General features: G+C 36.8%; 1 protein-coding gene across 3 annotated transcripts in view; it reads left to right on the top strand.

The window, feature by feature from the left end:
- The first annotated feature begins 1,449 nt into the window (after positions 1–1,449).
- Positions 1,450–14,930, top strand: part of LOC129392967 (zinc-regulated GTPase metalloprotein activator 1A-like) — a 33,636-nt gene continuing 20,155 nt past the window's right edge. Inside the window, exons 1-4 of one of the 3 annotated variants that reach the window (XM_055112932.2) lie at positions 1,450–1,977; positions 5,010–5,096; positions 7,429–7,525; positions 8,626–8,717. In XM_055112932.2, coding sequence (XP_054968907.1) covers positions 1,839–1,977; positions 5,010–5,096; positions 7,429–7,525; positions 8,626–8,717 — 415 coding nt within the window. In that variant the 5' untranslated portion in view covers positions 1,450–1,838. Of the gene's footprint in view, positions 1,978–5,009; positions 5,097–7,428; positions 8,415–8,625; positions 8,718–14,930 lie in introns of those variants that run through there. The other 2 variants (XM_055112936.2, XM_055112943.2) reach the window with 2 other exon arrangements.

The following is a 14,930-nucleotide window of genomic DNA, read 5'->3' on the forward strand; positions in this document are numbered from 1 at the left end:
CACCATGCCTAAGGTATTTGCCTTATTTCTTCCTCAGCTGGTTCATGGTTACATTGTCAAAGCTGGCAAAGCATTCAAGACCTGATTTCTCAGACCGAGTGTATGTGTGAATATAATATACTCATTTGCACAAATATAAACCCTCTGTCTTAACTGTGTTCTGCAAAAGGCGTGATAAATACTTTCAAGTTATATGTACTTATCAGTAGAACTAATGGAATACACACAGTATATTTTATGGGGAATTTCAGAGAAGGAAGGAAAAGTCAACCTTCTATTTGGCATCAGGATAGTAGTAAAACATTCTACTTGTGCATCAGATAGATTTTTATGACCTAACCTGGACAAGTAACTTAACTCTTGGTGCCTCCTGTTTGAAAGAGGGATAACACTCTACAGGGTCATTCTAAGAATTAAATATTGCCAAAACACATGAAAAGATTCTCAACCTTGTTAGTAATCAAGGAAATGCAAATGAAGATCACAATGAAGTCTTCTTTTGTACTCAATTGATTGGTGAAAAATGCATGCCTGATAATATTGACATACAGACCAATGAGATCTCTTATAATTTGCTGGGAAAATGTATCAATTTGTACAAACATTTTGAAAAATAATTGTGCATTTTCTTGTGAAGTAAAACATTTGAATAATCTAGGACCCAGCAATTCAACTCTTACACAGACACTCAAGAGGAAGTTGCACACACATATGTCAGGAAAAATGTTCATAGCAGCCCTGTTCATAAGAGCAAAACCTGGAACAATTGAGAGGAAATGAATAAATTGCCGTGTAGCCACACAATAGAATACAAGACAGCAGTGATGCTGAAAAATATAGCAAGCCTCAGGAGTTTATATATTATATGGATAATTTTATGAAGCTCAAAAACACCCAAAATTAAACAACATATTCTCTAAGTACATACATGGGATATGTGATAAAACTAAAAAGAAAACAGGGAATGATCAGCAATCCAGAACCAATTCATGACTGTTGTTACTATCTTATGGGGCAGGCTGTGGATTGGAAGCGGGGGCGGTGCACATAGGTACGTGTAACTTACTGGTAATGCTTTTAGGTTAGGAATGAGGTCAAAGGAGTTCACTATAAATTTATATTAGAAAGAAGGGCTATCTATGGATTAGTGATGAGAGTGTCATGCACCAGCAAATATGATTAATGAACTTAGGTTACCTGAGGTCCAAATAAATAATGAGAAAAAAGTAAATAAAAGTGATGCATGAATACTAAAAATTTGGAATTACATATATAGTATGTAATAATAAAGAAAAAAGTGTCACTGGTTATCCTTCAGGTATAAAAATTACAATTAAAATTGTAATGTTATAACCTTCCATTCTTTCCCCTATGAATTAAAACTTTTTTTTTTTTAACGAGACTAAAAAATCAAGTTGATAAAATCTATGCCCTGTGGGAACTGGTTAGGTCAGGCTACCCACTCCAGATTTCCAGCAGGCTGGCCTCAGCTCTACCTACAGCCAGTAGCTTATTAAGGCTCTAGGCGCCAGTGACACCTTCAGACAGGTGGTTAGTGCGCCCTAAGGACTCTCCGCAGCGTCGCTCAGGTTCACAGAACACGCCCAGGGGCGTGTCCAGCTGTCGTCGGGGAGAGCCCACCTCCCCGGGGGGTGTGGCTAAGGGACGAGGCACTTCTCGTCCAGAGCCCAGGTAATCCGGGCGGGATCAGCTGGCGTCGCGATGTGATGACGTCAGGCCCCGGGCAGGCCTGGAGTGGCGCGCTGGGCGTGCGCGGCTGCGGTCCGGCGTGTTGGTCCCCGCGGTTCAGCTGAGGTAGGGACGTGCTGTAGGCCGGAATGTTACCGGCTGTTGGATCTGCGGATGAGGAAGAGGATTGTCCTGAATTGGTTCCCATTGAGACGACGCAAAGCGAGGAGGAGGAAAAGTCTGGCCTCGGCGCCAAGATCCCAGTCACAATCATCACCGGGTATTTAGGTAACTAACCATCCCAGTCACAAAATGCCGTGAACTCTGGTGTCGTGGGATTTTGCGGGCTGCCGGTGCCTCTTCTCCTGAGGCATTGGGGCCTCATGATCAAGAGCAAATGTCTTTGAGGTAGGGGCTGGGTCACTTGCTTCTCGTAGGGGTTACCTCTCATCTTGGGAGTTAATGATGCCCGGTCCCCTCTGCGTTCGATTCCCGTTTCTCAAGTGAGATGGAAAGTTAGCCTTTGAAACAAGGCTTTGAAGCGAAGACACGCCCCCCTAATTGTCTCTGTGACCTCTTACCAGGTTATCTTACCTTCCTGACGCTCATCTACCTCACCTGAAAATGGAAAAATACCTGTCACCTGGGAAACAGGGCCGGAACCACCTACCTATTGCCGTGAAAGGATGTCCCGTCTGTAAAATGCCCGACACGTGGGGCTTTCGTCAGTAGATTCCCCTTCCCCACGAGCCACAGTCCTCCAGCCAGTTGGCAGGAAGTGCTCCCATCTTAAACGCTTTTTTTTGGAGGTCTGTTTGTAAACCACTGCGTAGGAAGTAAGAATAAAATCTCTGTCCTCCAAGACTATTTCTCAAACTAAGAACGTTGAGAGTGTACAGGGATACTCGAAACCACAAGTTTGTGAACTTGGTAGTTTCGTGAAGGGCGGTTTATGCACTTACACTAGAAGTTTCTTACTGGAAAAGTTTGAGAAATGTATTTTTAAACCTTACAGTTAAATAGAAGGGCTAGAACAAATATATGACTGTATTAGAAGTTTGGAAAAAGTTAAGAAATGTAAATAAAATGATACTGTTTCCGGGAAATAATATTCCTAGTTGTTGCTAGAGACAGGTACAGACTTGGGCCACTTCGTGACCTTTTATGTAAAAATAAGAAATAACTGCTTTTGTTTTTTTAAAAACTTTGTAGACTGTAAGTTTATTCCCGTTTTTTGCTCGGAAGTAATTTTATAAGGGAATTTATTTTTGGCGTTTCCCCACAGTTATTCAGAGGCTGCTCTGCTGAGAAGATGAACAAATTTCTTGTCCAAAACAATGTATTTCAAACGTGCCCCTCGGGCCTTTGCCGTGTTGCTCACTGGTAGGTCAGTAGATCATTGGAGAAAATGATCTGAAGCTCAGGAGTGAGAATTAATACCAGCAACCTTGTTGCTGAATCTAGGGATAGTTTCACTCCTATCCCTGACCATTTTCCCTTTTTGAAACACTGTTCTTTTGGCTTCTATTACATTTTTCTTCTGGTTTTTCCACCTGCTTCTCTGGCTTCTTTTTAAGGCTCCCTCCTCCTTACCCCTTTGTCCATCTTTAGCTACACACCTGTGTAATTTCTATTTTGATGTCCTACAACTTAAAACTTAACATGTCTGAAACTTCATCTGTTACCATCCCCCCAAATCCTGCTTCTGTGATCCCAACCATTTGGAATACTCTAAAAGCCTCCTGACTAATCTGGAGTCTTGCTGCCCTTTAATTTATTCGTTGCATGTTAGCCTTAATGATCTTTATAAATGTCAATCCGACTGCGTCACACCTTTCAGTGGCGTCCCTATGGGTTAAAATTCAAATTCCTTAACATGAATTACAAGGACCTGTAGGATCTGGATCTTGCCAACCTTTCCAGCCTGCCAAATTGGCCCCGCACAATGAACTAATGTTACTTCAAAGGTGCCAAGTGTTTTAGCCCCTTGGAATAGGTACTTTTTTACTGTGACTCCTCTGGCTAGATGTCCCTCTTAGGTTCTCCATAGCATTTTGTGCATCTCCTATTGAATATGTCACCCTGTGACATAATTGCCTCCTTATTCACTGAATTCCCCTCCATTCCCCCCTTCCCTTAATATTTCTAAGCTCTATGAAGGCAAAGACTATCTTGTTCACTTTTTCACCAAGGCCCAGCATAAATCTGTAACGTATTAGAAAGCTTCGAATGAATGAACTATGTCTTAAAGTGTTTTTTTTTTTCATAATATGGTTAAAAAGCCCTAGTAAATCTTCTCTTAGAAGATTTCTTACATTCACCCTTTCCTTTCAGTTTTCACATCACTGCCCTGTGAAACACTCATGTTCAGGGCCTCTGTCTCAGGCTTGGACTGGTTTTAAGATCTTCCTCATTGCCCTAAGTCTCTCTCTTCCATTCTATACTTCATATTTTTGTGATGTTGAGCTTCCTAAAGTACTCTAAATATAAGCCTTCATCTCTTAAAAAGCTTTGAAAGGAATATGACCTAAAAGATATTAATACCCTAATACTCCGTAAAATCTTCCTAGTTATAGGAAGATCTAGTTATATACTAGAAAACTTAATGTATTTCAGAAGACATGTATAGCCTACATGTAAAAGTTTTTAGCAGCACTGTAATAGTAAAACACTGGAAACAAACCAAATGTCCAACAAAAAAAAAGATAAAGAAATGATATAGTCATACAATTGAACTACAATACTATGCAGTTAGGATTTTCTTTTTTTCCTCTATGAATTTTAGTGTGTACGGTTCACAAGACTATTTTTTTTCTACTGGAGATTGACATATTGGGTTTCATATGCCACCTGCTGGATAAAGTTGGTATAGCTTTATGAATTTATCTTACTGAACATTCTGTCCATTGTTGACACTACCTGGCTCTATTCCCCATTTCATAAAAACTTATATAGATTATTTAAAGCATACTATAAGTAGCCATATAGTCAGCCTGAAGTTGCGTCTCGTTAATGTTGAAATAAAAGGTCATTATAAATAAAAGAGTGTGTGTAAATTTTAGGGAAGGTTAGGCTGGGTTGAAGAAACTGTTTCAACTTGTAGGAGTGTTTGTAAATATTTATAAAATTTTATGTCTACATAAAGTATTTTGCAACAGGTTTCAAAGGATGCTTTAATCTTATCCTCTAGGATATTCTCTACTAAAATAATATATGAAAAATAGCATGCAAATTCTCAAAAACGTTAGGATTCTTTATATGTTTTTTGTATCTTTAAAATTATTTTGAATTTTTTTATTTACAAAAAATATGTTTTATAGGTGCTGGGAAGACAACACTTCTGAACTATATTTTGACAGAGCAACATAGTAAAAGAGTAGCGGTCATTTTAAATGAATTTGGGGAAGGTAAGTAAAGTTCAATAAATGTCATGTTGCAAGATTTTGTGTGACTGTTTATTCCTCTGGTGAATTGATATTCCATATTTAAAAATGAAAATGCAAGGTATTGTATTGATGTGGATAGCTTTAGAAAAATTAGATTAATTTCTGTTAAGATTTATATGGGTTGAGATACTGAAATTAGTTTTAATAAAATTTTATTTTGTATAACTTTGGAGTTCTTATTAACAGAATTAAACTACATTTTTACCTGAAATAAATGACTCCAGAAGTAAAAATCTAGACATATGAAAAAACGTTTATTTTTTATTTTATTTTTTTTTTTTTGAGATGGAGTCTCTCTCTGTCGCCAGGCTGGAGTGCAGTGGTGCAATCTCAGCTCACTGCCACCTCTGTCTCCTGGGTTAAAGTGATTCTCCTGCCTCAGCCTCCCGAGTAGCTGGGACTACAGGCATGCGCCACCATGCCCAGATAATTTTTGTATTTTTAGTAGAGACAGGGTTTCACCATGTTGGCCAGGATTGTCTTGATTGAGCTCCTGGCCTTGTGATCCACCCGCCTCGGCCTCCCAAAGTTGCTGGGATTACAGGCATGAGGCACCATGCCTGGCCAAAAAATGTTTTTTTTAGGAATTAGAAAGGCACTTTTGTATGGACTCTATTGCAACTCATGAAAAATATTTGAAAATGCTTCTGTTATTAGTTAACTTTGTTTAATGTTTATTATCTGCAATGCAGTTAAAACTCAGTATTTTAAAAATGAGGTAAACATATGGTCTTTATCCTCATGTATTTTAAGTTATCTGTGAAAATAAGTGTGCTTAACTTCTCAACTGAAATATTAAACTGTAGTCAAAAAAATAGCTCTAGACACAATACTTCTGTTATCTTTATAGGAGTTTTTCTTCATAAGTATGAATTGTAATCAAAGCTCACTTCTAGCCAAAAAACAATATCTATTAAACGATTTCTTTTAAAATGTTCTATTTTTTTTCAGTTGTAAAAAGTAAAAGAGCTAGGTTTTATGAACAGGATGGGAAGCCAGTTATATTCGATTTCTGGTTTTAATAAACTAAAGAGAAAAGTGCTTTTTAGGCAAAAATCCTGAGATTTCTAATAACAGACTGTTTTTTTCATCATCTTATTAAATAACCTATTGCACACTGATTACATTTATTCTTACTATTTTCTTTATTTTTTCCCGGATCATTTTTGCAATTTTATTTTTCACAGCATTCTCAATACTTTTCTTCATGTTTCATTAATGTTCTGTATATAGTCTGAATTCTGTAGCAACCTCTTTAGAAGCTCTTTATTAATACCTAGCTGAAATATAAAAAATATGTAAGTGTAAAACTACTCGATTTTATGGGAGCTCATTTGCTTAGTGGACTTTTAGAACTTCACCATTTGGTATATTTCTTTATTAGAGGAAAAGTAAAACATTTAAAATAATTCTTATAGATAAGCATTTCAAATATAGTTTATTCTTTCTTAAGTAAGTATTGCTAGGAAAATATGTGAATTTGACTAAAAGTTTAGGTTTTTTTTTTTTTTTTGAGATGGAGTCTCGCTGTGTTGCCCTGGCTGGAGTGCAGTGGCACAGTCTCGGGTCACTGCAACCTCCGCCTCCCGGGTTCACACCATTCTCCTGCCTCAGCCGCCTGAGTAGCTGGGACTACAGGCGCCCGCTACCTCACCTGGCTAATTTTTTGTAATTTTAGTAGAGATGAGGTTTCATTGTGTTAGCGAGGATGGTCTCGATCTCCTGACCTCGTGATCCGCCCGCCTTGGCCTCCCTATAAGTTTAATTTTTAAATGAGCACATGGTACACTGGCCAAAAACCTTCCTCAAGATGAACTAGGGTTTTTACTCATTGGGAATATTCAGCAGTTTGTCTAAAAGAAACAATTTAGAAGAAGAATGAAAAGAAAAAGATAGATAAGGCGGTCTCTTAAGAGGTTGAAGGGCATACAAAATCCAGTATATAAAACATACTAGTCTATTTAGAAAGTTTACCCTGGACAAGAAAAAAATGCCTTCAAGATAGCTACTTTATTAAGAAATGGGGGTGGCCAAGTAAGAGGCCTAAGGAGGAAGTAGGTATGTTTATTAGTTTAGGATGTGTCTTTTTCAGGGCTTAAGTCATCTTAAATAAAAGGTAAAATAATGTAGTGTACTGTAATTTAGATATCGAGGCTGCATGAATAAAATGAAAGAATATAAGTTATAAAATGCAGTTTCTGCTTTAAGATCTCCATTATTGAGTTATCCTCATCTTTGTTTTTTGTTGGCTAATGGACATAAGCTAAAGAGTGCTGTTTGTTAATTATTCTAGGAAGTGCGCTGGAGAAATCCTTAGCTGTCAGCCAAGGTGGAGAGCTCTATGAAGAGTGGCTGGAACTTAGAAACGGTTGCCTCTGCTGTTCAGTGAAGTGAGGAATGTGTTTACTGTGTACATGGTTTACTAGAAATGTTTATTGATTATATTTCCAGCTTTAATTTTCTTGAGTAATTTAACTGAATTTACACAGTTTGCTTCATTGTATTTTTAAACAAATAGAAAATAAACTTATTAGGAAGCATTTTCTTAAAGTGTTTCTTGCTGTCTTTTCTATCTGCTCTAATGTTTTGGTCCTTTTATTGAGTTTTTATTGCTTTTGATGTCAGGGCTTATTTAATCTCTAGTGCCTGAAAGTCTCATATGTAAAAAATGATTATTCTGAATTTAATCTGTCATTGGTCATATTTCTAAGTGTTCAACCTTATAAAAAAAATAAATGACTATCAAAAAAGAGAAAAACCTTACATTATGTTCTACTAGTTAAGTTTTCAAGGACAGTGTTCACTAGTCTACCATATACCCTAGAAGAGTTACCCAACACATAGTAGCACTCAAATATTTGTTGAATGAATTATAAAAATGACTACTTGTACTGTTAATTTTGTGTATTCTAGTGAATTAAATCTCTTCGGCATCATTTACTCCCTTAGGTATTTGACTTTGTGTCAAATGTTTTGGCAAGGATAAAATTATAACAGACTTTCTTGAACAACCAAAATATAATCTATTAAGGATTTTCCTTCACTTTTGATAAAATAAGAAAAAAGGAAATTAAAACCTTGCATCCTAATGTAAAATAGAATTATATGGTGTTTAATATCAGTGTCCCTTTAGCTATTATATTAAACTACTATAGTTAATAAATTTTATCATTATTTTGTATGTTGGTTTTTAAAAATTTCATAAAGCTATAAAAAGATACTTGGTCAGATAAAGTTTCCTCTGCTTTTAATTTTAATAAAGTATTATTATGTATATGATTTCTTTTTCCCTATTATATATATGCATCTATTGTTTTCTCACTGGTAAATATGGGACGGACATTTTGTTAGAAGGTTAGAAGTGAGTTAAATTTTCACATTCCTAAGGATACTTTTGTCTTGGGTTGTTGAATACATTTTAAAGTGTTTATAATAATCACTTCAAAATATTTAGGTAGTTAACTGTAAATTATGTTTTGGTATTCTCCAGGGACAATGGCCTTAGAGCTATTGAGAATTTGATGCAAAAGAAGGGGAAATTTGATTACATACTGTTAGAGACCACTGGATTAGCAGATCCTGGTAAGAAGTGAGATTATTAATAACCAGAATATAGTTCTGTGATATATTGTAAATAGACGTATTAGAGGAATATCTAAAATGAGTATTAAAGCTTTTGTTAGTATTAAACCAAAAACTTTTTTTGGTTTAAAAGAGGAAAAGTACTCGGTTCTCATTTTCTTTGGCAGTTGAATGAATGATCAGAGTATTTCTTGGTACTTTTAAGCTGTTAATAGAATTTGAAGTTTTATTGATTGACTTAGGATTATTTGTAAGAACAGAAGTTGTTAAAAATAAGGACATGTAGGAAGAGCAGAGACGTTCTACCTCTAAGTACAGTTGTCCCTTGGCATCCATGGGGTATTAGTTGCAGAACCTCTGAGGATACCAAAATCTATTAATGTTCAAGTCCCTTACATAAAATGGTGTAGTATTTGCCTATAACCTATGCACATCCTCCCATATACTTTAAATCATCTGTAGATTACTTATAATACCTAATACAATGTAAGTGCTGTGTAAGTAGTTATTATACTGCATTGATAAGGTAATCATGACAAGAAACTCTAAACTCTACTATGGAAAGCTACACAGAGTCAACCTGTTTCTAACAATGGGTTTCTGTTACCTTCTTACCAAGCTCTAATTCTTGATAAAGTCTGCTTATTTTCCCCAAATAACTTTTAGATAAAATCTTTATTTTCAGTTTGCATAAAAGTTAGTGCTTATTCTGTGAATCTGACCCATACCATTATTTTCTTTTTGATCTGGGTCTCTGGCATTGGGGCGATTTGTAAGACTATGTTAAAGTATTTGGGGGTAATTTACTAAACAGGTCATAGTTGTCCAAAAGAAATATTGAAGTATCCTGAGAGTTCAAATGTGATCAGTGGTTATTGTAATTAAAACAATTACATAATAACATCATCCCCATGTTTTCAAAGTAGTATTGAATTAGGCTATTTTGGTCCTTATAGTAGGCATGGGTTTTCATACCTTTCTGATAAATCTGACTGATGATAGGACTTGGACTAATATGTTGGCATTAAATATTATTTGAATCTGGTAAGAAAGAAAAATATATTGTATGCTTTTATTAGAAATAGCAAGTATCAGTTTATTTCATCATAGCCAGTTTTGCCATTTTATAGACAAAAACTTGATACTTTTGAGAGTTTAATTAAACACGATTCAGCTTTTCAGAGGAAGAAAGAAAAACTAAAGATCACAGAGAAAGCTTTTATACAAATTGTAGTTATAAAAAAGTTAATGTTTCTTGCTTCTAACTTTCTTTACAATAAAGATTTTATTGTTTGGGTAAAGATGGAACATTCATTGTAAAAAAATTTAAATACCTAAAAAATACAAAGAAGAAAGTTGAAAAGTAATCATCTCACTATTGTGATATACAAGTAGGGGCTGGGCATGGTGGCTCATGCCTGTAATCCCAGCACTTTGGGAGGCTGAGGCAGGTGGATCCCTTGAGGCCAGGAGTTCAAGACCAGCCTAGCCAACATGGTGAAATCCAGTCTGTACTGAAAATTCAAAAACTAGCCAGGCGTTGTGGCGCACCCCATAATCCCAGCTACTCAGGAGGCTAAGGCATGAGAATCGCTTGAAAGCTGGGAGGCGGAGGTTGCGGTGAGCCGAGATCACGCCACTGCACTCCAGCCCAGGCAACAGAGCAAGACTGTATACACACACACACACACACGCACATGCACACACACACACACACATTCATACACACACACACAAGTAGGTAAATTTTATTCCAGGGATCTCTCTATGCCAGTGCTACTTGGTAGTATGTTGAATGGCAGCCTCAGCCTCAGCTGGGAGCTTGTTAGAAATGCAAATTCTTGACCAACCCAGATCTACTGAATCGGAATCTCTAAGGGAGGGGGTCAAGCAAGCTGTTTTTAATAAGCCCTTCAGGTGATTCTTATACTGTACAGCCATACCGCAGGGATGTTGTGGGCTTAGTTCCATATCACTGCAGCAAACTGAATATCACAATAGAGTGAGTCACACACATTTTTTTGTTTCCCATTGCATATAAAAGTTATGCGTTTTGGCCGGGTATGATGTCACAGGCCTGTAGTCCCAGCTACTTGGGAGGATCACTTGAGCTCAGGAGTTTGAGGCTGCAGTGAGTCATGATTGCACCACTGCACTCCAGCCTGGATGACAGCATGAGACCCCATTTCTTAAAAAAAAAAAAAAAAAAAAAAAAAAGCTGTGTTTATACTATACTGTAGTCTATAAAATGTGTAATATAATTGTCTAAAAAACATACATACCTTAATTAAAAATATTTATTGCTAAAAAATGCTAACGATCATCTCAGCTTTCAGCAAGTCATAATCTTTTTGCTGGTAGAGGGTCTTGCCACAATGTTGATGGGTGCTGACCAATCAGGGTAGCAGTTACTGAAGGTTGGGGTGGCTATCGCAATTTCATAAGATGATAATGAAGTTTGCTGCATTAGTTGACTCTCCCTTTCATAGAAGATGTCTCTATAGCACATGATGCTATTTGATAGCATTTTACCCACAGTATGACTTCTTTCAAAATTGGAGTCAGTCCTCTCAAACCCTGCTTCATCAATGAAGCTTCTGTCATATTTTAAATCCTTTGTTGTCATTTCAACAGTGTTCATAGCATCTTCACCAGGAGTAGATTCCATCTCAAGAAACCACGTTCTTTTCCCGTCCATAAGAAACAACTTCTCATTAGTTAAAGTTTTCTTATGAGATTGCAGGAATTGAGTCACATCTTCAGACTCCCCTTCTAATTCTAGTTCTCTTACTGTTTCCACCACATCTGCAGTTATTTCCTCCATTGAAGTCTGAAATCCCTCAAAGTCATCTGTGAGGGCTGGAATCATCTTTCAAACTCATTCATGTTGATACTTTGATCTCCCATGAATCACAAATGTTCTTAATGGCATCTAGAATGATGAATCCTTTCCAGAAGGTTTTCAATTTACTTTGCCCAGATCCATCAGAGGAATCACTGTCTATGGTAGCTATAGCCTTATGAAATATATTTCTTAAATAAGACTTAAAAGTCAAAGTTACTCCTTGATCAGTGGGCTGCAGAATGGATGTTGTGTTAGCAGGCATGAAAACAACATTAATCTCCTTGTACATCTCCATCACAGCTCTTGGGTGATCAGGTGCGTTGTCAATGAGCAATAGTATTTTGAAGAAATCTTTTCTAAGCAGTAGATCTCAATCGTGGGCTTAAAATAAACCATGCTGTAAACAGATGTGCTGTCATCTAGGCTTTATTATTTATAGAAAACAGGCAGAGGAGATTTAGCATAATTCTTAATGGCCCTAGAATTTTCAGGATGGTAAATGATTATTGGCTTCAACTTGAAGTCACCAGCTGCTTTAGCCTCTAACAAGAGAGTCAGCCTGTCGTTTGAATCTTTGAAGCCAGGCATTGACTTCTCTATAGATATGAAAGTCCTAAATGGCATCTTCTTCCAAAAGGAGGCCATTTCATCTCCATTAAAAATCTGTTGCTGGCTGGGCTCGGTGGCTCATGCCTGTAATCTCAGCACTTTGGGAGGCTGAGGTGGGCAGATCACGAGTTCAGGAGTTCAAGACCAGCCTGGCCAACATAGTGAAACCCCATCTTGACTAAAAATACCAAAAATTAGCCTGGCTTGGTGGTGGGAGCCTGTAATCCCAGTTACTTGGGAGGCTGAGGCAGGAGAATGGCTTGAACCCGGGAGGCGGAGGTGGCAGTGAGCTGAGATTGCACATTGCACTCCAGCCTGGGTGACAGAGCGAGACTCCATCTCAAAATAAATAAATAAATAAATAAATAAATAATAAGTCTGTTGCTTAGTGTAGCTACTTTCATGAATGATGTTAGCTACATCTTCTAGGTAGTTTACTACAGCTTCTATATCAGCATTTGCTGCTTTCCCTTGCACTTTTATGTTATGGAGATGGCTTCTTTCTTTAAATCTTGTGAACCAACCTCTGCTACCTTCCAACTTTTCTTCTCTAGCTTCCTCACCTCTCTCAGCCTTCATAGAACTGAAGAGAGTTAGGGTTGCTCTGAATTAGGCTTTGGCTTAAGGGAACATTGTGGCTTGTTTGATCATCTATCCAGACCACTTCATATCAGCAATAAGGCTGTTTTATTATCATTTGTGTGTTTACTGGAGTAGCACTTTTAATTTCCTTCAAGAACTTTTCCTTTGCATTCACAACTTAGCTAACTGGCTCAAGAGACCTAGCTTTTGGCGTATCTTGGCTTTCAACATAACTTCCTCACTAAGCATAATCATTTCTAGCTCTTGATTTAAAGTGAGAAACAGGTGACTGTTCCTTTCACTTGAACACTTAGAGGCCATTGTAGGATATTAATTGGCCTAGTTTCATGTTGATCATATTCTTTATGTTGTCATGGTTCTGTCATAATTCTTTTAGTTCTATGTTTTAATAGTTTTGGTGCTCATTACCAGTACTGTTGCTTCTCCATTCCCGAGTTAGTCTATCTCCTGATTGAATTTCATTGTCAGGCAGTCTTTTCAAGTTACAGGTACTGCATGCATTCTTTGGGTTCTTATACACTTCATTGATTCAAAATATTTGTCTTTTGTTTTTATATTACTTGAAGGATTACTTGGCTAGGTATAAAATTTATCAGTCACACTTTTTTCCCCCTCAACTTTGTAAATGTTGTTCCATAATCTCCTAGTGTTTGATTGGCTGGATTTCTTTGTGCAATGTTTTCTCCTTTTATTAGGAAGAATTTGTGAGTATTATAGTCTCTGAGTTTCAATGCTTGCTGTTTTCTTTAATGCTTGAGAATGTCTGTCTATTGCTTTCGTTCCTGAAAAATAACTTGTTTGGGAACACTTTCATTAGAACTTTGTGGTCACTGTTTTATTATTTTGGGACATCTAGTGTTACTGTAGAAAAGTCTGATTTTTCTCCCTCCCTCCTTGAAGGCACTTTTTTTTTTTTAATCTAAAATGCCTGAGAGTTTTCTTCTTTATTTTTGAAATTCAGTAATATAAACAAGGTATATCTAAGTGTCACTTATAATCATTTTTCCCTAAATTATAATATGCCCTTAGTTCTTCTAAGAACATTTTCCTTATTACCATGAATACTTTTTTTTGGTCAAATTATTAGATCCTCTACTTCATGACACCAGTTTTTTTAATACTGAATTTTCTTTTGTTCTTCGTATGTATTCTAATTGCTTTGATTTTGTCTTTTCAGATGCTGTGATCATCTGAAGGCTTTCTTTTTGTCAATAATTCTGTTTTCTCCAGTGTCTGTCCTGTTTTTGATATTTTAAATGAATTAATTGGTTAAATCATTGTGTTATATAGGCTCTAAGTTTCTTTAGCACTACAAACTGCATTTTCATCTTATTCTGCTTCTTCTTGCTTTTGAGCTTGTTTATTATAAGGTTGTATTGTTTTCAAGTTCTTCATTATGATGAAGTTGTTGAGAATTTTCTTTAGTTTTTATTGGGTTGTGTATCCTTCCAGAATGGGTTCTTTGCCACTTGTGTGCCCTATTCATTTCTTCATTTTGTGTTCTTTCTTGCTTTTTATTCCCTGTATGTGTGTGTTTCTTTTTGTCAGGCTGTAATACATATGCATACATGTTTCTTCTTGATATGGGAGAACTTCTATGTGGTGCTGATGGGAAATATTTTTAATACTCCACTCTCCTTACCCAAGTTTGTTTTTCTCCTGAGCCCTAGTTTGAAAGCTGTATATTGTTGGAGTGGAGGGAAAGAGAAGGGAAAAGTGGTGATTCAGAGAGCCAAAGGGGGCAATGTGGCTTTTAGGCTCTGCTCTCTTGAAGTACCAAGTATCTCACTCTTGGGTCTGCCCAACTGCTTATGAATAAAATTACTTTGCCTTGTATAGGGACATCATTCGACCTCAGACCTCTCATTTCTCTTTGTTCTGAGCCCTAGAATGTGACCTGACCTTCTCCTTCCCAAAGCATGGAGATGGTTAAAACTCACTCTTGAAATTTTTTTGTTGACTTTTCCCTGTGTTGCTTATTCATTCCTCGGCTCTACTTTTTGCCATTTTGGAGTGTATTTCTGGTAAGTGTTTAGGATTTTGTAAACTATTTCCCTACAACCTCTTATTGGAGGTAGGGGTAGAGTTGGGAATGACCATCAATCACCTATAACTTTGTTTCTTATTTTGACTATCAGTCTTCAAAATTTATGGCA

This window comes from Pan paniscus, chromosome 4, assembly GCF_029289425.2.
Source record: "Pan paniscus chromosome 4, NHGRI_mPanPan1-v2.0_pri, whole genome shotgun sequence".
Lineage (NCBI taxonomy): Eukaryota > Metazoa > Chordata > Mammalia > Primates > Hominidae > Pan > Pan paniscus.